Consider the following 23,564-nt stretch of genomic DNA (forward strand, 5'->3'; position numbering starts at 1 on the left):
GGGTTCCCCACCCCTACAGTGTTTCATCTGGGGGAGTCTTCATTCTAGCAGGGGCTCCATCCTGAGGGTGTGGGGTGTCCATCTTGGGGGCTTGCCGTTCAGGAGCTGCCTCCCTCCCTGAGTGGTGGCCTGGGGTAAGCCTGTGGGGCAGAGGCTCTGAAGTTGGACTACAAGTCACTTAAGTACCCCCGTCCCCACAGCTTCCTGTGGTGGCACCATCCACAATGCCACCCTGGGCCGCATTGTGTCCCCTGAGCCTGGGGGAGCTGCGGGGCCCAACCTCACCTGCCGATGGGTCATTGAAGCGGCGGAGGGACGGCGGCTGCACCTGCACTTTGAGAGAGTCTCGCTGGATGAGGACAATGACCGGTGAGGGTCTGAGCCTTGGGTCAGAGGACCCATCATTTCGCAGGAAAATAGAGGGGCTGTGGGGGTGGGTAGGAGATGAGGGAGCAGACCCTCGGGTGGGGAGCCATGTTGAAGTATGTGTCAAACACAGATTAGTCCTTCCCCCCTTCCCCTTTATTTATTTATTTATTTTATCATTTTATTGGAGGGGTTAATGGTTTACACTGTATTCATTGACACAGTACAGTTTCATTATGCACCAGACCCCAGAGTTCTCTTCCACTCCTCCCACCTCCTTCCCCAGAGTCCTTTGCTTTGTTTTTTTCCTTTAAATATTTTATTTATTTTCCCTTTTTGTTTTTATTATTGTTGTGGTTATTATTGTTGTTGTTATTGATGTCGTTGTTGCTGGATAGGACAGAGAGAAATGAAGAGAGGAGGGGAAGACAGAGAGGGGGAGAGAAAGATAGACACCTGCAGACCTGCTTCACCGCCTGTGAAGCGACTCCCCTGCAGGTGGGGAGCCGGGGGCTGGAACCAGGATCCTTACTGCGGTCCCTGCGCTTTGCGCCACCTGCGCTTATCCCGCTGCACATCCTCCCAACACCCTGAGTCCTTTGCTTTCATGCAGTGCATCTCACCCAGTCCACATTTCACTTTGTGTTCTCCTTTCCTGTTCCTATTTATTAAGTCTCGCTTATAAGTGAGATCAGTTGGTAGCTGTTCTTTTCTTTTTGGCTTGTCTCACTTTACATGATGTCTTCAAGTTCCATCCAAGATCACGCAAAGGAGGTGACTTTATTATTTTTAACATATGAATAATATTCCATCGTGTGTGTGTGTGTGTGTGTGTGTGTGTGTATGTACACGAGAATTTTTTAACTGTGCATCTATTGTTGGACATGTCGGTTGCTTCCAGGTTTGGGCTATTACAAATTGTGCTACTATGAACATAAGTATACACAGAATCTCTTCTGATAGGTGTTTTTGTTTCCTTTGAGTTTCCCTTTACTTTTAGACAGAGGCAGAGAAGGAGAGAGTGGAAGAGGCCACACCACCAAAGTTTCCTTCAATGTGGTGGGGGCTGGGCTCAAACCTGTGTTGTGCACATGGCAAAGCCGTGCACTATCCAAGTGAACCACTTCGCTGGCCCAGTCCTTCTCTCTTAACCTTCTTAAAAAAAAAATTTTGGTAGGTGTGAGACACAGCATCATAGTTATGTTAAAGTCCCAGGTTCGATCCCCAGCACCACCATAAACCGGAACTGAGCCGTGCTCTGGTTTTGAAAAAAGAAATTTCTCTCTTTTAAAATTAAATCACATTTTTTTATTGATGAAATAAAGTAAATTAGCAAAAGCAGAGACATACTAATTAATATGTTTGGGAAATAGAACTCTAGTCCAGGATCTGAGAGTTAGCTCACCAGATAGAGTGTCTGCAGGGGAAAAAGGACTCCAGAGTGAAAGTGAGTAACAGTATAATCCCAAGGGGCCAAGGGCAGCAAGCCAGAAGAGAGAAGCTCTTCCTTCTTAAATTTTTCCTTGAATGTGTCGCCTGGGAATGAACTGGCGGGGGTGAGGGGGCATGTACAGGATCCCACGGAGTGTCCTCTTGGGTCCATTTAAAAAAAATTCTAGGGGGAGTTGGGCGGTAGCGCAGCAGGTTAAGTGCACATGGCGCAAAACGCAAGGACAGGCATAAGGATCCTAGTTCGAGCCCCCGGTTCCCCACCTGCAGGGGAATCGCTACACAGGCAGTGAAGCAGGTTTGCAGATATCTATCTTTCTCTCTACCTCTCTGTCTTCCCCCTCCTCTCTCCATTTCTCTCTATCCTATTAACAACGATGACAACAATAATTACAACGACAATTAAAAACAACAAGGGGGGCCAGGTGGTGGCGCACCTGGTTGAGCGCACATGTTACAGCGCGCAAGGACCCAGGTTCGAGCCCCTGGTCCCCACGTGCAGTGGGAAAGCTTCACAAGTGGTGAAGCAGTGCTGCAGGTGTCTGTCTCTCTCCCTCTCTTTCACCTCTCAATTTCTGACTGTCTCTATCCAACCGATAAAGATTAAAATAAATAAAAGATAAAAAAAAAAAAAACAACAACAAGCTAAAAACAACAAGGGCAACAAAAGGGAATATAAATCAATATTTTTAAAAATTCTAGGGATTGGGCGGTGGCACACCTGGTTGAGCTCACATGTTACAGTGCTCAAGGGCCCATGTTCAAGCCCCCAGTCCCCACCTGCAGGGGGAAAGCTTTGCGAGTGGTGAAGCAGTGTTGCAGGCGTTTCTCTGTCTCCTTCTCTGTCACCCCCGCCCCTCTCAATTTCTGGCTATCTCTATCCATTAATAAAGATAATAATTTTTTTTTAATTCTAGGGGCCAGGTGGTGGCATACTTGGTTGAATGTACATGTTACAATACACAAGGACCTGGGTTTGAGTCCCCTGACCCCACCTGCAGGGGGAAAGCTTTGCAAGTGGTGAAGCAAGTTTGCAGTGTCTCTCTGTCTCTCTCCCTCTTTTCTTTTTGTTTCTTCTTTCTTTCTTTCTTTCTTTCTTTCTTTCTTTCTTTCTTTCTTTCTTTCTTTCTCTCTTTCTTTTTTTCTTTTCTTTTGTTGCCCTTGTTGTTTTATTGTTGTAGTTAGTATTGTTGTCGTCGTTGTGGGATAGGACAGAGAGAAATGGAGAGAGGAGGGGAAGACAGAGAGGGGGAGAGAAAGACAGACACCTGCAGACCTGCTTCACCACTTGTGAAGCAACTCCCCTGCAGGTGGGGAGCCGGGGGGCTTGAACTGGGATCCTTAGGCTGGTCCTTGCGCTTTGCGCCACCTGCACTTAACCCGCTGCGCTACTGCTGACTCCCCTCTCTCCCTCTTTATCTCCCCTTTACCTCTTGATTTCTGGCTATTTCTATCCAATAAATAAGCATAATTTTAAAATATCTATGCCTTTGAAAGGAAGATAGATGGTGTGGTCCACGGTGCTTCCATGTGGTGCTGGGGCTCAGACCCAGGGCCTGGAGCATGATAAGGCACACACTTTATTCACTGAGCTGTCTCCTGGCCTCGACCCTTCCCTTTTTTAAATTTTATTTATTTATTTATTTATTTATTTATTTATTTATTTGCCTCCAGGGTGATTGCTGGGGCTCAATGCCTGCACTGTGAACCCACTGCTCCTGGAGGCCTTTTCCCTCCCCCCCCCCATTGTGTTGCCCTTGTTGTTATTGCTGCTGCTGGATAGGACAGAGAGAAATGGAGAGAAGAGGGGACGTCAGAGACGGGGGAGAGAAAGACAGACACCTGCAGACCTGCTTCACCGCCTGTGAGGCGACTCCCCTGCAGGTGGGCAGCTGGGGGCTTGAACCGGGATCCCTGTTCTTGCACTTTGCGCCATTTGCGCTTAACCTGCGCACTACTGCACCCCCCTTTTAAATTATCTTTATTTATTTATTGGATAGAGACAGCCATAAATCGAGAGGAAAAGGGCTGAAAGAGAGGGAGAGAGACCTACAACACTGCTTCACCACTTGCAAAGTTTTCTCCCTGTGGATGGGGACTGGAGGCTCGAACCTGAGTCCTTGTGCATTGTAACATGTGCGCTCAACTAGGTGTGCCACCACCCGGCCCCAACCCTTCCCTTTTTTTTAAAAAAAAAGCAGCTTTATATACTTATTTACTTTGGATAGAAGCAGAAAATTTGAGACAGAAGGGGGAAATTGAGAGGGAGAGACACCTGCAGCACTGCTTCACCACTCATGAAGCTTCCCCCTGCACATGGGAACCTGGGGTTTGAACCTGGGCCTTTGTTGTGCATGACAATGTGTGCACTCAACTGGGTGCACCCCTGCACACACACCCACATTAAAATTTTTTTTATTATTTATTCCCTTTTGTTGCCCTTGTTTTATTTTTGTAGTTATTATTGTTGTTATTGATGTTGTTGTTGGATAGGACAGAGAGAAATGGAGAGAAGAGGGGAAGACAGACACCTGCAGATCTGCTTCACTGCTTGTGAATCGACTCTCCTACAGGTGGGGAATCGGGGGCTCAAACCAGGATCCTTATGCAGGTCCTTGCGCTTTGCGCCACGTGAGCTTAACCTGCTGCGCTACTGCCCAACTCCCTACACACCCACATTTTTAAGGACGCATGAGTGTGTCAATTTAGACAAATCATTTAACCTCTCTGTACCTCAGTCTCCCTGGTAAAATGGAGATGAGAGAAACTCCCTCTTGAAGTTTCTGTGAAAATAAAGGCATAAAAACATGCCGGGTACTTCAGACAGTGCTGCACTGAGAAGCACTGTATGTGGTGGCTGCGTCGTTATCACTGTTCCTGTTCTTTGTCTAATAGACCCGTCGGCTGGCTCTGCCACCAGTTGCTGTGTGCTCTTAGGCAGGTTCAGTCCTCTGCCTCAGTTTCCTTTTCTGTCACAGCAGCGACAGCAGTATGTGACACAAGTATCTTCGTGAGACTTCAGCAAGATAAAGTGTGCTAGGGCACCAGGCACGTGCTTCCTGTTAGCTGATTACAGCTGTGAAAACAAGATAGGTGAGGTGGCAAAATAGTTCACTTGGGTAGTGTGCTTTGTGCTATGCTTGACCCAGGTTTGAGCCCACCCCTCATTGCCTTGAAGGAACTTTCCATGCTGTGTATTCTTTTCTTTTCTTTTTTTAAAACAGAGTTTGTTGTTGTAGTTATTATTGTTGTCGTCGTTGTTGGATAGGACAGAGAGAAATGGAGAGAGGAGGGGAAGACAGAGAGGGGGAGAGAAAGACAGACACCTGCAGACCTGCTTCACCGCCTGTGAAGCGACTCCCCTGCAGGTGGGGAGATGGGGGCTGGAACCGGGATCCTTACCCTGGTCTTTGTGCTTTGAGCCACGTGCGCTTAACCTGCTGCGCTACCGCCTGACTTCCCTATTATTTTATTCTCTCTCTCTCTGTGTCAAAAAAAAAAAAAGAAAGAAAGAAAAAAGGAAAAGAAAGGAAAGAAGGAAGGTAGGAAGGAAGGTAGGAAGGAAAGAGCAAAAGAAGACAGGAGAGCAGACAGGAGGCAGGAAGCCGTGGGAGGGGAGGGAGCCTGATCTCCAGGTCACACTCTGTCCGTGCCAGGCTGATGGTGCGCTCAGGGGGCAGCCCCCTGTCCCCGGTGATCTATGACTCGGACATGGACGATGTCCCCGAACGGGGTCTCATCAGTGATGCCCAGTCCCTCTACGTGGAGCTACTGTCTGAGACACCTGCCAACCCTCTGCTGCTCAGCCTCCGATTTGAAGGTAAAGTGCCCTTCCAGCTCCTGCTGGCATCGTCCCTTCTCCAGGTGCCCTGGCATGTCCAGCAGGGCACCAGCCTATTCGCCCCGGGGTTTGGGTGCATGGCTTGCTGCCTGTTCTGTTCATTCTTCTGATTCCTGGAGGCAGCCTCTTAGAATTTGTTTGCTTGCTTTTTTATTTTTATTTTTATTATTTTTTTTTACTGGCTTGGCCCTCATGTATGTTCCATTGCACTAATCTTGGGCAGCTTTTTCATTCCAGAGAGAGAGAGAGGGAGAGTGAGCTTAGGAGAGATGCCACACTGAAGTTTTCTCCAGCACCATAGGGCAATAGGACTCTCATGTGGTACCAACTAAGACTCGAACCTGGGCTGCACCCATGATAAGGCAAAAGCCCTACTCAGTGCGATATTTCTCTTGCCCCTGACTTTCTTTTTCTTGGGCCCACAAAATAGTTCACTTGGGTAGTGTGCTGCTTTGCCCTGCCCCTACTACATGAAAGGAAACTTTGGTGCTGTTCTCTCTCTCTCTCTAAAAAAAATTTTAATTAAATTAAATAAATCAGAGCACTGTTCAAATCTGGCATATATGGTACAAGGGATAGAACCTGGGACTTTGGAGCCTTGGGCATGAAAGTCTTTTTTACAGAATCATTATGTTACACACACAGGGTACCCTGACCAGAATAGAGACTATTTTAAAATTAAATTAAATTTATTGTTTTTAAATGAAGACAGTGATAGATTAAACCTGGGTTGTGCACATTGTAGAGAAGCACACTATTCAAGCAAGCTATTCTGTCATCCCAAATGATTTTTAAATTTTTGTTTGTATTATCTTTATCAGATAGAGACGGAAATGGAGAGGGAAGGGGGCAAATAGAGAGGGAGAGAGACAGAGAGACACCTGTAGACCTGCTTCACCACTTGCAAAGCTTTCCCCCTGCAGGTGGGGTCCAGGGCCTTGAACCTGGGTCCTTGCGCATTGAAACTTGTGCACTCAATCAGATGAGCCACCACCTGGCCCCTAAATGATTCCTTTTTTTTTTTTTTTTTAACCAGAACACTGCTCAGCTCTGGCTTGTGGTGGTGTGGGGGATTGAACCTGGGACTTTGGAGACTCAGGCATGAGAGTCTCTTTGCACAACCATTATGCTGTCTACCCTCCACCCTATGATTTTTTCCTTTTAAAAAATTTTTAATTTTATTTATTTTCCCTTTTGTTGCCCTTGTTGTTTTGTTGTTGTTGTAATTATTATTGTTGTTATTGATGTCGTCGTTGTTGGATAGGACAGAAAGAAATGGAGAGAGGAGGGGAAGACAGAGAGGGGAGAGAAAGATAGACACCTGCAGATCTGCTTCACCGCCTGTGAAGCGACCCCCCTGTAGGTGGGGAGCCGGGTGCTCAAACCAAGATCCTTAGGCTGGTCCTTGTGCTTCACGCCATGTGTGCTTAACCTGCTGCGCTATCGCCCGACTCCCCTGATTTTTTTCCTTTTAAGGAGGATTAAAGTGCCAGGGAGAGAGTGACATTGGTAGCACAACAGATTTTCATGTCTGGAGATCAGAGAGGTCCTAGATTCAGTCTCCGAGAGCACCATAAGCCAGAACTGAGTGGTTAGATGTGGAGAGTAAGGAGCATGGGAATGAGTGTGAGCAAATAATAGAGAAAGGCTGGTATGTTTGGGAGATAGGCCTTTAATGCCAGGCCTGAGAGCTAGCTCACCAGGTAGGGTGCCTGCATTGTCATGTGTGTGACCCAGGCCTGAGCCCTCACACCATGTGGGAGGCGCTAAAGCATTAGAGGAGGCTCGATGCTGTGGTGGCCCTTCCTTTTTCTGTCTCTCTGGATGAAAAAAGATAGTGGGGAGTAGGGCTGTAGCACAGCAGGTTAAGCGCAGGTGGCGCAAAGCACAAGGACCGGCATGAGGATCCCGGTTCGAGTCCTGACTCCCCATTTGCAGGGGAGTCGCTTCACAGGCGGTGAAGCAGGTCTGCAGGTGTCTGTCTTTCTCTCCCCCTCTCTGTCTTCCCCTCCTCTCTCCATTTCTCTCTGTCCTATCCAACAACTACGACAACAATAATAACTACAACAATAAAACAACAAGGGCAACAAAAGGGAATAAATAAATAAAATAAATAAATAAATAAAAAGACACTTAAAAAATAAAAGAAAAAGAAAAAAGATAGTGGCCCAGAGTGGTGAAATCACACAAGTGTGAAGCAACACCCCGCAAAAAAAACCAAAACCAAACAAACAAACAAACAAAACCACACCAGAATTTCAGTGCATGTGGAGCAGAGGATTTGGGCAGCCAGAAGTAGGAGAGACAGGGGTTGGGCGGTAGTGCATCGGGTTAAGCGTGCAAAGCACCAGGACTGACGTAAGGATCCTGGCTCCCCACCTGCAGGGGGTCGCTTCACAAGTGGTGAAGCAGGTCTACAGGTGTCTTTCTCTCCTCTTCTCTGTCTTCCCCTCCTCTCTCCATTTCTCTATGTCCTATCCAACAACTACGACATCAATAACAACAACACTGATAATAACTACAACAATGATAAAACAACAATGGCAACAGAAGGGAAAAAAAAGCCTCCAGGAGCAGTGGATTCCTGGCGCAGGCACCGAGCCCCAGCAATAACACTGGAGACAAAAAAAGAAGAAGAAGGAGAAGGAGAAGGGGAAGGGGAAGGGGAAGGGGAAGGGGAAGGGGAAGGGGAAGGGGAAGGGGAAGGGGAAGGGGAAGGGGAAGGGGAAGGGGAAGGGGAAGGAGAAGGAGAAGGAGAAGGAGAAGGAGAAGGAGAAGGAGAAGGAGAAGGAGAAGGAGAAATAGGAGAGACAAAGAAAGTGAAATACTCACAGAGGGGAGGGGAGGGGCTAGTTTCTGGTCTGAGTCATGGGGAAAATGAATCAGCACTGGGCCCTCCCTGATAGAGGTACAGGACTTGGAGGCTTATTTTTTTAGATAGGTGATAGATAGATAGATAGATAGATAGATAGATAGATAGGTAGATAGAGTGTTTGCTTCAGTAGCACATATACTAAAATTGGAATGATGTAGAGAAGATTAGCATGCCCCTGCACAAGGATGACATGCAAATTCGTTAAGTGTTCCATATTAAAAAGGAAAAAAAAACAAATATAAATAGGAGGAAGAATATGAATCATTTTAGCAGTACCAGGAACTGAACTTGGGAACTCACACATGCAAATTTTATGCTCAACCATTGAGCATTATCACCTTCCTGGTGACAAGATCCATAGATTTTCGTGACCCAGGATATGGCTCAATGGATAAAGCATTGGATTCTCAAACATGAATTTGATTCCCTGAATTTGATTCCCTGTAGTGCATGTACCAGAGTAATGTCTGGTTGTCTTTCTCTCTCTCCCTCTGTCTCTCTCATTAATAAATAAGAGATAGAGAGATGCACATGGTTTGGACATGATACCCCATCAGGTTAAGTAACAGTAAAACAGAACAGTGGGTCTATTTTATTTATTTATTTATTTATTTATTTATTTATTGCCACCAGGGTTATCACTGGGGCTCAGTGCTGGCACTATGAATCCACAGTTCCTGGTGGCCATTTTTTTCTTTCTTTTCTGGATATGACAGAAAGGAATTGAGAGAGGAGAGGGGAGACAGAGAGGGAGAAAGATAGACACCTGCAGACCTGCTTCACCGCTTGTGAAGCGAACCCGTTGTAGGTGGGGAGCCGAGGGCTCGAACTGTGATCCTTGCTCAGGTCCTTGTGCTTCATATTATGTGCACTTCATTTGGTGTACCACTACCTGGCCCCCCAGTGGGTCTGTTTTCAATGTTTAAAATTACCTGTGTGTTAGAGCCCAAGAATGCAGGAAGCACTGGGCCTTGAGGGGGTGAATTCCAGTTCGAGACTAGTCCCCAGAGCTGTGGAACCACTGCTGCCTTCTCAACTCCTGATTCCTCTTTAGTGTCATAAGCCCCTCAGTCTTACCTTACTGAGAGTTTTGCAGTGAAGCTAGGACCAAGTGGCCAAATCCAAAGACACTTAAAATTCATTTTTGCTGATTTGGTACCAAGTCAAAACCTGAGTCGTTTTTGTGTTTGTTGCACTTTTGGATTCTCGCCACAGCTTGGATAATCAGCAGCGATCAGAATCCAACTGTTATTTTTGAGGAGAGAACAGATCTACACCAGCCAGTTCCCAAAGGCATGCTTCTCCGCCCCCGGCTCCTTTGCAGATTCCACAGCTGAGCGTCGATGCCTGGGAATGGAGCAGTCTGGATGGGAGGGCTGCTCCTGCCATCGCCTTCCGGTGTGATCTCTGGGCCTCAGTTTCCTCATGTGTAGAGTAGTGGCCGAGATTTGACTAGCCTAGGGGTTTCTCTCCAGAGGCCCAATGCAACATAAGTGAAGAATGAGAGTTTGGGGAGAAATTGAAGAGTAAGAGACAGCATAGTGATTCCACAAAAGACTTTCATGCCTGAGGCTTTGAAGTCTCAGGTTCAGTCCCCTGCACCCTAGTAGCCAGAGTTGAGCAGTACTCTGGTTTGAAAATGACAAGGAAGTAGAGGAGGAGGAAGAAAAGTAGACAGATAGAAAAGGAGGAAGCACGAAAGGAGGGAGAGGAGACTGAAGAGTACAAATTAAACCAAGGGCACTTAATCTGAAATAGCTGCCCAGTGGTCAAAGGGCACTTGAATTCAGCCCATATCCTCAGTATGAGATCTCCTGTGGCCTGTCCTAATGCTTAATTTCTCCTTCTTCTCCTTCTCCTTCTCCTTCTCCTTCTCCTTCTCCTTCTCCTTCTCCTCCTCCTTCTCCTTCTCCTTCTCCTCCTCCTCCTCCTTCTTCTTCTTCTCCTCCTTCTCCTCCTCCTCTTTCTCCTTCTCCTCCTCCTTCTCCTCCTCCTCCTCCTCCTTCTCCTCCTCCTCCTTTTTCCCCTTCTCCTTTTCCTTTTCCCTCTGTCTCTTCCTTTCTCCCTTTCTTTCTTTCTCACAGAGAGGCAGAGAGAAATACCACAGCACCAAAGCTTCTTTTAGTGTGTGTGTGTGTGTGTGTGTGTGTTTGTGTGTGTGTGTGTGTGTGAGAGAGAGAGAGAGAGAGAGAGAACTGGGCTTGAACCTCAGTTGCACACACATTGAAGTACACTGTCCAAGTGAGCTATTTTGCCAGCCCCACCCCTGGTTAATTTCTATGACTGATTTCTTCCCAGCCTTTGAAGAAGATCGCTGCTTTGCCCCCTTCCTGGCACATGGCAATGTCACCACCACAGACCCTGAGTATCGCCCAGGGGCACTGGCTACATTCTCCTGCCTCCCAGGATATGCCCTGGAACCCCCTGGACCCCCCAATGCCATTGAGTGTGTGGATCCCACGGAACCTCACTGGAATGACACAGAACCAGCTTGCAAGGGTAAGTCCTCTCTGTCCCCCAGGTCTCCATTCTGCAGGCTACTCCCTGGACTGGAGCTTCTAGGAACACCATTCCTGAAGGAGAGGAAACACATAGTCAAAGCAAATAAATCCAGGCTTTGGGCCAATCCATGCCTTTTTCAGAGACTCGGTTTTCTTCTCTAAGTAATGCTGGACTTGGTCACAACACAAATACCTTCAAGAACTAGAACTTGAGTTGGGCTAAATCATGTATTCAGTAGTGATGGTTGAGAGTAGGCAGGTTATTAAGATCAGAACTGGGAATCAGGTGGTAGCGCGGGTTAAGCACACGTGGCACAAAGCGCAAGTACCAGCTTAAAGATCCCAGTTCGAGCCCCTGGCTCCCCACCTGCAGGGGAGTCGCTTCACAAGTGGTGAAGCAGGTCTACAGGTGTCTCTCTTTCTCTCCCCCTCTCTGTCTTCCCCTCCGCTCTCCATTTCTCTCTGTCCTATCCAACAACGACGACATCAACAAAAACAACAATAAAAAATAAGGGCAACAAAAGGGAAAATAAATAATAAATTAAAAAAAAAACTGATCTGTACTAGAAAAATCGGTATGGCACACAACTGGGAGTGGTAAGCTCTGGGGTGGGAAATGAAGGTTACATACTTCCCAGGAACTGATACCCCTTCTAGCCTACGTAGAATTTGACACCCCCTAGCCCTGTGTTAAGAGGAGCTGTCCCAGGTCCTGAATGTGATGCCCCTTTTACCCCCAGCCAAGTGTGAATGTAAGCTGTCTAGAGTCCTAAATCTAACACCCCTTCTTTCTTAGCCATGTGTGGAGGGGAGCTGTCAGAGGCCGCTGGTGTGGTCCTCTCTCCCGACTGGCCCCAGAGCTACAGCCCAGGCCAGGACTGTGTGTGGGGCCTGCACGTTCAGGAGGAGAAGCGCATCTTGCTCCAAGTTGAGATGTACGTTTTGGCTGCTGCTGAGGATTTGATGGGGGTGGGCTCATCCTGGTGTGATGATGACATGACAACACACTGACCTGTGTCCTGAGCCTGACTGGCTCAACTATGCATACACAAGACTCAGTGAGTCTGAGGTCTGATGAAAGAGGTGACTAAGAATTCAGGACGTGGTGGGACTCAACAGTACACTTATTTGTACCTAGTGCACCTAAGTACAATTCATTTATTAACAAGGAGACCTTGGACAAGTTAGTGGGGGGTAGTGTAACCTTTCTTGGAGGCCTATTGTGAAAAGAGACTTTGACCTGTTGTCACTCATGTTGGTGGCTTCTGAGGATGTCCTCAGACCAGTGGAACCTAGAGCAACCAGCATAAAGAGAAAGTCCAGGGGAGGGAGAGATAGCATTATGGTTATGCAAAGAGACTCACATGCCTGAGGCTTCAGAGTCCCAGGTTCAATCCCCAGCACCAGCATAAGCCACTATTGAGCAGTGCTCTGGTGAAAACCACCACCACCACAACAAACAGAATTGGTCAAAGCCAAAATGGGCCAGACCTTGGCTAGAGAGGCTGGGGAACAACAGGAAGCTCCCAGTAAACTTCATGAGAGTGGGCAGAACTGGATGGATGGCTTGATCAAAGTCTGGCCCCCGCTTCTGGTCCCACTCCCTACAGCCTGAATGTGCGTGAAGGGGACATGCTGACACTGTTTGATGGAGATGGCCCCAGTACCCGAGTTCTGGCCCAGCTCCGGGGCCCTCAGCCACGCCGCCGACTCCTTTCTTCTGGACCTGACCTCACACTGCAGTTCCAGGCCCCACCTGGACCCCCAAACCCAGGCCTGGGTCAGGGCTTTGTGTTGCACTTCAAAGGTATGGAGGACTGGGGTCCCAGGAGGAGCGAGGTTCGCATAGACCTCGAGTAGCAGGACGATCGCCAACCTCGCTGTGTCTCCCTACAGAGGTCCCAAGAAACGACACGTGTCCTGAGCTGCCACCTCCCGAGTGGGGCTGGAGGACGGCATCCCACGGGGATCTGATCCGAGGCACGGTGCTCACTTACCAGTGCGAGCCTGGCTATGAGCTGCTTGGCTCCGACATTCTCACCTGTCAGTGGGACCTGTCCTGGAGCGCGGCGCCACCTGCCTGCCAAAAGAGTAAGCCCGAGGGACGCCAGTGCTCTTTTTCTTTTACTTACTTCTTTTTATTGTATTTTACATTTATTTATTTATTTTCCCTTTTGTTGGCCTTGTTTTTTTATTGTTGTTGTGGTTATTATTGTTGTTGTTATTGATGTCGTCATTGCTAGATAGGACAGAGAGAAATGCAGAGAGGAGGGGAAGACACAGAGGGGGAGAGAAAGATAGACACCTGCAGACCTGCTTCACCGCCTGTGAAGTGACTCCCCTGCAGGTGGGAAACCAGGGGCCCAAACTGGGATCCTTACGAAGGTCCTAGTGCTTTGCGCCATGTGCACTTAACCCGCTGCGCTACTGCCTGACTCCCTCTACTTATCTTTTTTAAAAAAAATCTTTATTGGAGAGTTAATGGTAAAATACAATATTTGTATATGTGTAAAATTTATCAATTTTCCACATAACAATTCAACCCCCACTATGTCCTCCTCCACCATCTTGTTCCAGGACCTGAACACTCCCTCCAACCCCAGAGTCTTTTTTTTTTTTACTATTATTATTATTATTTCTTTATTGGAGGGTTAATGTTTTACAGTCGACAGTAAATACAGTAGTTTATACGTGCATAAGGTTTCTCAGTTTTCCACATAACAATACAACCCCCACTAGGTCCTCTGTCATCCTTCTCCAGTACCTCTACTTTCCCCTCACAACCACCAGAGTCTTTTATTTTGGTGCGATACACCAACTCCAGTCCTCTTTCTACTGCCCCCAGCCCTCATTTCCCCACCCCAGACCTCACTGCCCCGCCCCAGCCCTCACTGGTCTGCCCTACTCTCCTTTTCATCACTTCCCACTCATATCTCATATCACCGGTACCCTGCCCCGTTCCTTCTCATCCACGCCCCATATCCCATCTGTGTTCCGCCCCTTCCTTCTCGATGCTGTTGGAACCTTCCTCAGGCCCTCTGTTGAAATTGTCCCTGATGGGCCTCCACTCTCTGGGCTGCAGCCCTTCTGGTCTGCCCTATTCAGTCAGTTCCAGACTTTCTGTTCAAGGCTCTCTGCCAATCTCAGCCCCTCCACCCTCGATGTCATTAGCAGAGTCCAGGGCTTGGGCTCACCTGAGAGGGTGTTTTATTCCAATGCAGTCAGTGAAGCTCCAGGATGGGCTGGCCTCTGCAGAGGCAGTGGGGTAGCTTCCTCTCCCCAGGAGCTCACAGTCTGGGAAGGGGGAAGCCCATTTTAAAACAACAGAGGATATTAAGGTGGTCCCTGCTGGGTGATTGACTGTGGGTCAGTCACTTCCCATCTCTGAGCATTAGCTCCCCACTGGTGAAGCTGAAATAGGGGGTGATGAAAAACCAATGGAATAGTGAGTTGTGAAAAGCTGTTCACTCTGAGCCTGGTGCATGTGAACAGGAAGGAGTGGCTGCTGTGGGTATGAAAAAGGGCAGTGGGAAGAGGCATGTCAGGGGCATGGCAACAGGAGCTGAACGGCCCAGCTTCTCCTCCTCTTCCTCCTCCTCCTCCTCCTTTTTCTTCTTCGCCTTCTCCTCCTCCTCCTCTTCTTCTGTTCTTTAATATTTTATTTACTTATTAATGAGAGGGCTAGGTGGCACAGTAGATAAAGGGCAAGACTCTCAAGCATGAGGCCCAGAGTTTGATCGCCAGCATCACATGTGTGAGAGTGACACTGATTCTTTTTTTCCTCTCACTAATAAATAAATAAAAATAAATATTAAAATAAATAAATGCTTATCTGGATGGTGGTGTACCTGGTTGAGTGCACATTACAATGCTCAAGGGCCAGGGTTCAAGGCCCTGCTCTTCACCTGCAGGGGAGATGTTTCATAAGCAGTGAGGCAGGAGCCTCTCTCCCTCTCTATCTCCTCTCCCCTCTCCACTCCTTTCTCTATTCAAAATAAATAAATAAATAAATAAAGTATTTGAGGAAGCCTGCCACCAGACTAGGGGCTGTAGATCTCTCACCTGGGCCCCTGGCAGCAGTGCTGGAACCAAATTGGTGTAAGTTACAGTAAGGCAGATCTGAGGCAGGACACAAGGCAAACTGTCTCCAGGAGGACTCCCAGGCTGTCCAGCCTGGAACCCAGACAGGAGTATAAAGTGCACTGGGCTTTAAGACTGTAACTTCTGCTCTCTTTATTCTATTATTATTATTATTATTAATTATTTACCAGGGTTATCACTGGGACTCAGTGCCTACATGATGAAACCCACACTCCTGCCAGTCATTTTTTCCCCTTTCCTTTCTTCAATAAAACAGAAATTGAGGGAGTCAGATGGTAGTGCAGTGGGTTAAGCGCCGGTGGTGCAAAGAGCAAGGACCGGCATAAGGATCCCGGTTTGAGCCCCCGGCTCCCCACCGGCAGGGGAGTCGCTTCACAGGCAGTGAAGCAGGTCTGCAGGTGTCTATCTTTCTCTCCCCCTCTCTGTCTTCCCCTCTTCTCTCCATTTCTCTCTGTTCTATCTAATAACGATGACATTAATAACAACAACAATAACTACAACAACAATAAAAGGGCAACAAAAGGGAAAATAAATAAATAAATATAAAAACCCTAGAAATTGAGAGGGGAGAGGGAGATAGAGAAGTAGAGAGACAAGAAACACCTGCAGCCCTGCTTCACCACTTGCAAAGCTATCTCCCTGTAGGTAGGGATCAGGGGCTCAAACCTGGGTCCTTGTGCACTGTAATGTGTGCTCTTTTTTTTATTTCTTCATTGGGGAATTAATGGTTTACATTCGGCAGTAAATACAATAGTTTGTACATGCATAACATTTTCCAGTTTTCCATATAACAATACAACCCCCACTAGGTCCTCTGTCATCCTTCTTGGATCTGTATTCTCCCCACCCACCCACCCACCCACCCCAGAGTCTTTTACTTTGGTGCAATACGCCAGTTCCATTTCAGGTTCTACTTGTGTTTTCTTTTCTGATCTTGTTTTTTTTTTAAATTTTTTATTTAAGAAAGGATTAATTAACAAAACCATAGGGTAAGAGGGGTACAATTCCACACAATTCCCACCACCCAATCTCCATATCCCACCCCCTCCCCCGATAGCTTTCCCACTCTATCCCTCTGGGAGCATGGACCCAGGGTCATTGAGGGTTGCAGAAGGTAGAAGGTCTGGCTTCTGTAATTGCTTCCTTGCTGAACATGGGCGTTGACTGGTCGGTCCATACTCCCAGTCTGCCTCTCTCTTTCCCTAGTAGGATGGGTCTCTGGGGTAGCTGAGCTCCAGGACACATTGGTGGTGTCTTCAATCCAGGGAAGTCTGGCCGGCATCCTGATGACACCTGGAACCTGGTGACTGAAAAGAGAGTTAACATACAAAGCCAAACAAATTGTTGAGCAATCATGGACCCAAAGCTTGGAAAAGTGGAGAGGAAGTATTAGGGAGGTACTCACTGCAAACTCTAGTATACTTCTGCTTTCTTACTTTGGTGCCGTACTCCAAACTCAGTCAATTTCTGCTTTGCGTTTCTACTTCTTTTTTTTTTTTTTTTTTTACATGCATAACATTCCCCAGATTCCCATTTAGCAACACAACCCCCACTATTTCATTCATCATTTTTCATGGACCTGTATTCTCCCCACCCACCCACCCACCCCCGAGTCTTTTACTTTGGTGTAATACTCCAATTCCATTTCAGGTTCGACTTGTGTTTTCTTTTCTAATCTTGTTATTCAACTTCGGCCTGAGAGTGAGGTCATCCCATATTCATCCTTCTGTTTCTGACTTATTTCATTCACTTAACATGAATTTTTCAAGGTCCATCCAAGATCGGCTAAAAACGGTGAAGTCACCATTTTTTATAGCTGAGTACTATTCATATATATATATATATATATATATATATATATATATATATACCACAACTTGCTCAGCCACTCATCTGTTGTTGGACACCTGGGTTGCTTCCAGGTTTTGACTATTACAAATTGTGCTGCCAAGAACATATGTGTACACAGATCTTTTTGGATGGGTGTGTTGGGTTCCTTAGGCTATATCCCCAGGAGAGGAATTGCAGGGTCATAGGGTAGGTCCATTTCTAGCCTTCTGAGAGTTCTCCAGACTTCTCTCCACAGAAGTTGAACCAATTGACATTCCCACCAGCAATGCAGGAGGGTTCCTTTGGCCCCACAACCTCTCCAGCTTTTGTTGCTGCTACTTTTTCTGATGTATGACATTCTCACAGGAGTGAAGTGGTATCTCATTGTCGTCTTTATTTACATTTCTCTGACAATCAGAGACTTGGAGCATTTTTTCATGTGTTTCTCAGCCTTTTGGATCTCTTCTGTGGTGAATATTCTGTCCATGTCCTCCCCCCATTTTTGGATGGGGTTATTTGTGTCTTGTTGTTGAGATTTGCAAGCTCTTTATATATGTTGGTTATTAAACTCTTGTCTGATGTATGGCATGTAAAGATCTTCTCCCATTCTGTGAGGGGTCTCTTGGTTTGGGTGTAATGTGTGCTCTTAACCAGGTGTACCACCTCCTGGTCCCTCCTTCATCCCTGCCACCAGAGTTATCACTAAGGCTCATCATCAGCACTATGAATCCACCACTCCTGTTGGCCTTTTTTTTTTCTTTTCATTTTTTTGGTCTTCTGTTTTTAAATTGGATAAGACAGAGAGAAATTGAGAGGGGAAGGAGAGGTAGAAAGGGGGAGGGAGAGAAAGAAAAACATTCGCAGACCTACTTCACCACTCATGAAGCATCCATCCTGCAGGTGGGGAGCGGGGACTTGGAACCTGGTCCTTGCACAAGGTCTTGTGTGCACCTAACTTGGTGCAACCACTGCTGGGTGCTGCATTTTCCTTTTTTTCTTCATTTCCTCCTCTTCCTCCTCCCCCTCCTCCTTCTCCTCCCCTTCTCCTCCTCTTTCTCCTGTTCTTCCTCCTCCTCTTCTCTTTATTTTAATAATAATTTTTATAGTTTTTATTTATCCCCTTTTGTTGCCTTTGTTGTTTTTTATTGTTGTAGTTATTGTTGTTGTTATTAATGTCATCGTTGAAGAGGACAGAGAGAAATGGAGAGAGGAGGGGAAGACAGAGAGGGGGAGAGAGAGAGACACCTGCAGACCTGCTTCACCGCTTGTGAAGTGACTCCCCTGCAGGTGGGGATCTGGGGGCTCTAACCGGGATCCTTAAGCCGGTCCTTCACTTTCCACCACCTGCGCTTAACCAGCTGTGCTACCACCTGACTCCCTCCTCTTCTCTTTTTAAAATATTTTATTTATTTATTAATGAGAGGGGTAGGAGGAGAGAGAGAAAGAGCCAGACATCACTCCAGTACATGTGCTGCGAGGAATCGAACTCAGGACTTCATGCTTGAGTGTTCAACGCTTTATCCACTGTGCCACCTCCCAGACCACCCTCCTTCCTTTTTAATGAGAGAGGAGGAGAGAGAACCAGAGCATCCTTCTGGCACACATGATGACAGGAATCCAAGAAAGGATCTCAATGCATGAGAATCCAATGTCTATCTATTTCCTGGGCCACCTGCGTTCTTCACTCTGAAGAGACAGTGGGAGGTGGGAGATCTTTTAGGACTCTGGCTCCCACTGACCTGGCCCTCTGCCAACTTTGCAGTCATGACTTGTGCGGACCCTGGTGAAATTACCAATGGGCACCGGACCGCCTCAGACGCCGGCTTCCCAGTAGGCTCACACGTCCAGTACCGCTGCCTGCCAGGGTACAGCTTGGAGGGGGCAGCTGTGCTCACCTGCTACAGCCGGGACACAGGCACGCCCAAGTGGAGCGACCGGGTCCCCAAGTGCGCCTGTGAGTCTGGGGGTGCACTACGGGATGGGAGAGGGGGACTGGGGGGGCACCCAGAGGCAGCTGGGTTGACCTACATGATCCCTGCAGTGAAGTATGAGCCGTGCCTGAATCCCGGGGTGCCCGAGAATGGCTACCAGACGTTGTATAAGCACCACTACCAGGCGGGCGAGTCTCTGCGCTTCTTCTGCTACGAGGGCTTCGAGCTCATCGGCGAGGTCACCATCACCTGTGTGCCTGGCCACCCCTCCCAGTGGACCAGCCAACCCCCACTCTGCAAAGGTGTCTGGGTGGACAGGGCAGTCGGGGGATCAGGGTAGTGAGTGTGTGTGTGTGGGGGGATGTGGGGACAATGACAGGGACAGGAAAGCCAGGCAGCACCAGGGTGACTCAGTGACCAATCTGCGGAGCTCCTCGTTCTCTCCTCTCTCCTGAGGGCTCTCATCCCGAAGTCCTGGGGAAGCTCAAGGTCAGGGAATTATTGAAGGGATGGAGTCTCTGGCTGGTCTAGATGGCCTGAAAGCCTGCGTTTTTAGGGGTCTAGAGAAGGAGGAAGAAGACCCTGCTCTGACTTCTCCTCCCCAATCCGATCCTCCCACCCCCAACCCCCAGCAAGGGCAAGTTAAAGTTGAACATAGGGCAGCGAGAACCAGGCTGTCCAGCCCAGCCCCCCAGGGCTTCCGGCCCCTCCCAGCCTCCTCCCCTCCCGGGCTCAGACCCCGTCCCCCCCTCCTCTCCCCGCAGTGGCCTATGAGGAGCTCGTGGACAACCGAAAACTGGAAGGTCAGTGAGGGCACAGTGGAGACCCAGGCTGGCTGAGTTGGGTGGGTAAAGCAGAGCCTGGGGGCAGGAGGCCCCGGGCAGGAAGCTGGGAGAGCCCAAGCAGGGGCCCCGGCCTAGCTCAGTGACCTCTCTTCCTCCTCCTTCCTGCAGTGACCCAGACCACAGACCCATCCCGGCAGCTGGAGGGTGGAAACCTCGCCTTGGCCATCCTGCTTCCCCTGGGCCTGGTTATTATTCTCGGCAGTGGTATCTATGTCTATTACACCAAGTGAGTGCCCAGTGCAGAAGCCTGGTGAGGCGGGGTGGGGCGGGGTGGGGGGCAGGATGCTAGGGATTCCTCTTAATTAGCCTCTCTGTCCTCTCCTTTGGCCAGGCTGCAGGGCAAATCCCTTTTCGGCTTCTCCGGCTCTCACTCCTACAGCCCAATCACTGTGGAGTCAGACTTCAGCAATCCACTGTATGAAGCTGGGGTGAGTCCTCCCTCTCCCCCTGGGCCCCTACCGCTCTCCCACCCTCAGGATGTCACAGCCTTCCCTCAAGGTCTCTGTAACCTCTGTCCTGGGTATCTGAAACACAGCTGCCTACCAAGACCATGTACAGTGATCAAAGTCAGACATTAGAGAGCTGGGAGGACTTTGGCTAACCAGAGAACTCGCACCCTGTCTAGTCCATAGTGGGAACTTGGGCCCCAGTGCCAGGTCTTCTGGTGTTCAAATCAACCCCGACTAAGGAGGGGGTAGATAGCATAAAGGTTATGCAGAGAGACTCTCATGCCTGAGGCTCCAAAGTCCCAGGTTCAATCCCCCACATCTGTACCACCATAAGCCAGAGCTGGGAGTGCTCCAGTTAAAAAAAAAAAAAAAAAAAAAAAAAAAAATCTGGCTATTTAATTAAAAATCGTGGAGCCTTGGTGGTGGTCAAGTACACATTTCCATGTGCAAGTGTCAAGCCCCTGGTCCTCACCTGCAGAGGGAAGCTTCATGAGCAGTGAAGCAGGTCTGCAGGTGTCTTTCTCCTTCTCTATCAACCCCCCCCCCCACTCAATTTCTCTCTGTTCTATCAAATAAAACAGAAAAGAAAAAAAAAGGGGGGGCAACAGTGGATTCATTCTGCCAGCAATAACCCTGGTGGCAGGAAAAGAAATGATTTATTAATGAGGGAAGGAGAGAGGAGTATCAGAGCATCACTCTGGCACATGCAATGCTAGGCATTGAACCTAGGACCTCGAGATTGAGAGCCCCACACTCCCTCTTCCTGGGCATCCTCCACTTTCTAGTTTCCAGATGCCAAAGGATGGACCACAGACCCTGTTGCTCTCAGACCCTGAGGCCCCCAAGCCCTCTGTGGCCAGTGTTGCTTCAGTGTTTTCTGGTGGATGCCCCCACCCACTCTCCCCTCCCCTCCAACTCCCTCTCCATCTCTCTGTCTCCAGGACACTCGGGAATATGAGGTTTCCATCTGAACCCCAAGACTAAGGAAGGCTGCAGGACCCAGGATGCCCCTCCCCGCTCCCGTGGGCAGGGAAGAGGGCAGGATCTGGCCTCTGACTCCTCTGCTCCCTGCTGTGTACATAGCCCCCCATCCCCAGGGGCCCCCAGGGTGTGTCAGTGACCCCTAGGGTCTGGGGACCCTCGTCAATCAACCAGCATCCTGCTGTCCTCAGTCTCCTCAGTTGCCAAACAAGGGGCCCGCCCCCTCTCCCCCCACATTGGCTTTTGGACCCTGGGAGGGGAACTCAGCCCCCTGCAGCTCCTCGGGCCACTCCAGCCCAGGGCACCCTACAAGGACCGCTCCTCTCTGCTGTTCCCTCGGCCATGACAGCTCTGCTCTTCCCGGACACTCTGGCCCTGGAGGGTCAGGAGAAGAGGGGAAAAGGGGGGAGCTGGGGCCACCTCCCGCCCCTCCCTGCCACCTCCCCAACCCACCATCCCACTGACCTTTGCTTCTGGATTTTTGCTTTTGAGCAATAAACAGAAAATCATCATTTGTAACCGGGCTGGTGGGGTGTGGGAAGGTGGGTCACTGGGAGCCTAGTGGGGGGTCTTGGACGTAGGGGGGACATTGTGGGAGGTGAAATCTAAGTCTGGGCCCAGCAAAGTATTGGGGGAGGGAGTGGGGAATGACACTTGTCTGAGGTCTGAACATCTGGCTTTCAGTTCAGCCCCTGGAACACACGCACTGGCTGCTGTCCATCCCCCACCCCTTCCACTGTAGCCGCCTCACCCTATGACGGCTCTGTCTGCTTCATGTCCAGCTGACCTAAAGCTTCGGCCCCTTTTGAGAGTGTGTCATCCAACCAGCCCTCCAGCCCCTGCGCCCACCCCACTCTGCAGCAGTTTGAACATACTCCTGGTTAAATGTCTACCAAAGATGGTTCAACTCATGACATTTCATAAAATAATGAGTCTCTGCTTTCCTGTGGCTGCCCGTTTCTCCTCACCAGCTTCCTGGTGTTGCTCACTATGGGGAATTTATAACCTGTTTGACTCAAGAGTCTTCGCATTGATTGAAGAAAAAAAAATTTTTTTTTTTTTTTTAAAGAGGTAGAGAGGCTGAGTGAATGCAAGAGACCACAGCATCAAAGCTACCTTCAATCTGGTGGGGACCGGGTCCGAAACTGAGTCACACACATGGCAGAGCAGTGCACTGTCCAACTGAACTATTGAGTTGGGTTGCCAAAAAAGTCATGCATGTTTTCCTTTTTTTTAAAAAAAAGAGTATTTATTTTCCCTTTTGTTGCCCTTGTTTTATTGTTGTAATTATTATTGTTGTTGTTATTGATGTCATCGTTGTTGGATAGGACAGAGAGAAATGGAGAGAGGAGGGGAAGACAGAGAGGAGGAGAGAAAGATAGACACCTGCAGACCTGCCTCACCGCCTGTGAAGCGACTCCCCTGCAGGTGGGGAGCCGGGGTTCGAACCGGGATCCTTATGCCGGTCCCTGCGCTTTGCGCCACCTGCGCTTAACCCACTGCGCTACAGCCCGACTTCCAATGCATGTTTTCTTTTCTTTTTTTTTTTTTTTGTTTTTTAATTCTTTATTTATTGGATAGAGACATCCAGAAATCAAGAGGGAAGGGGGAGATAGAGAAGGACAGAGACGGAAAGACACACGCAACACTGCTTCACTACTTGCAGACGTTTCCCCCTGCAGGTGGGGCCTGGGGTCTCAAACTCAAACCCACATCCTTGCACATTGTAACATATGCACTCAACCACCACCCAGCCCGTTTTTCTATTTTTCTAAGCAAAAAAAATGCATCATGATTTCTTCACAACCCGGTATTTCATCAGCCCACTAACTGAGCTTTTACCAAATTAAATTTTTGTATTTGTGGGCCTAGGAGATAGTGCAGTGAGAAGAAAAGCTGACCTGTGAGCACGAGACCCGAATTTGATCCCCGGCATTTCCAGAGCGATGCTCTTGTCTCTCTCATTGATGCAGGCATAGGACTGTCAGAATAGCTCACTTGAATAGCGCACTGCTTTGCCTCATTAATGATCCAGGTTCGAGCCTGGCTCCAGCCATACTGAGAGCAGCTCCGGAGCTATGGTTCCTCTCTTTCTGCCTTTTTTTTTTTTTTAAGATTTTATTTATTTATGAGAAAAATAGGAGGAGAGAGAAAGAACCAAACATCACTCTGGCACATGTGCTGCTGGGGATCGAACTCACGACCTCATGCTTGACAGTCCAAAGCTTTACCACTGCGCCACCTCCCAGACCACATCTTTCTGCCTGTCTTTCTCTGAGTCTCTGCTGTATCTTTGACAGTCAGCCCAGAGCTGTGAAGCCCCAGAAGTAACCAAATTAAAAAAAAAAAAAAAAGTTAGCTTAGATACAATGAGATATTTTTAAGGTTTTTTTGT

At 48.4% G+C, this 23,564-nt stretch overlaps 1 protein-coding gene and 1 non-coding gene across 4 annotated transcripts in view; both read left to right on the forward strand.

The window, feature by feature from the left end:
- The window catches only part of SEZ6L2 (seizure related 6 homolog like 2), a 40,602-nt gene extending 18,923 nt beyond the window's left edge, over positions 1-21,679 (forward strand). The window contains exons 7-18 of one of the 3 annotated variants that reach the window (XM_060173042.1): positions 201-369; positions 5,472-5,635; positions 10,830-11,030; positions 11,829-11,967; positions 12,643-12,839; positions 12,929-13,123; positions 18,726-18,917; positions 19,005-19,196; positions 19,659-19,697; positions 19,848-19,965; positions 20,046-20,167; positions 21,130-21,679. In XM_060173042.1, the coding sequence (XP_060029025.1) occupies positions 201-369; positions 5,472-5,635; positions 10,830-11,030; positions 11,829-11,967; positions 12,643-12,839; positions 12,929-13,123; positions 18,726-18,917; positions 19,005-19,196; positions 19,659-19,697; positions 19,848-19,965; positions 20,046-20,160 (1,721 nt within the window). In that variant the 3' untranslated portion in view covers positions 20,161-20,167; positions 21,130-21,679. The remainder of the gene's footprint in view (positions 1-200; positions 370-5,471; positions 5,636-10,829; positions 11,031-11,828; positions 11,968-12,642; positions 12,840-12,928; positions 13,124-18,725; positions 18,918-19,004; positions 19,197-19,658; positions 19,698-19,847; positions 19,966-20,045; positions 20,168-21,129) is intronic. The other 2 variants (XM_007536157.3, XM_007536158.3) reach the window with 2 other exon arrangements.
- On the forward strand, positions 8,646-8,751 carry LOC132533225 (U6 spliceosomal RNA). The gene has a single exon (XR_009545131.1). It is a non-coding gene; the product is annotated as a U6 spliceosomal RNA (small nuclear RNA).
- Positions 21,680-23,564: the final 1,885 nt, after the last annotated feature.

The sequence above is a fragment of the Erinaceus europaeus genome, chromosome 15 (assembly GCF_950295315.1).
Source record: "Erinaceus europaeus chromosome 15, mEriEur2.1, whole genome shotgun sequence".
In the NCBI taxonomy this organism is placed as follows: Eukaryota; Metazoa; Chordata; class Mammalia; order Eulipotyphla; family Erinaceidae; genus Erinaceus; species Erinaceus europaeus.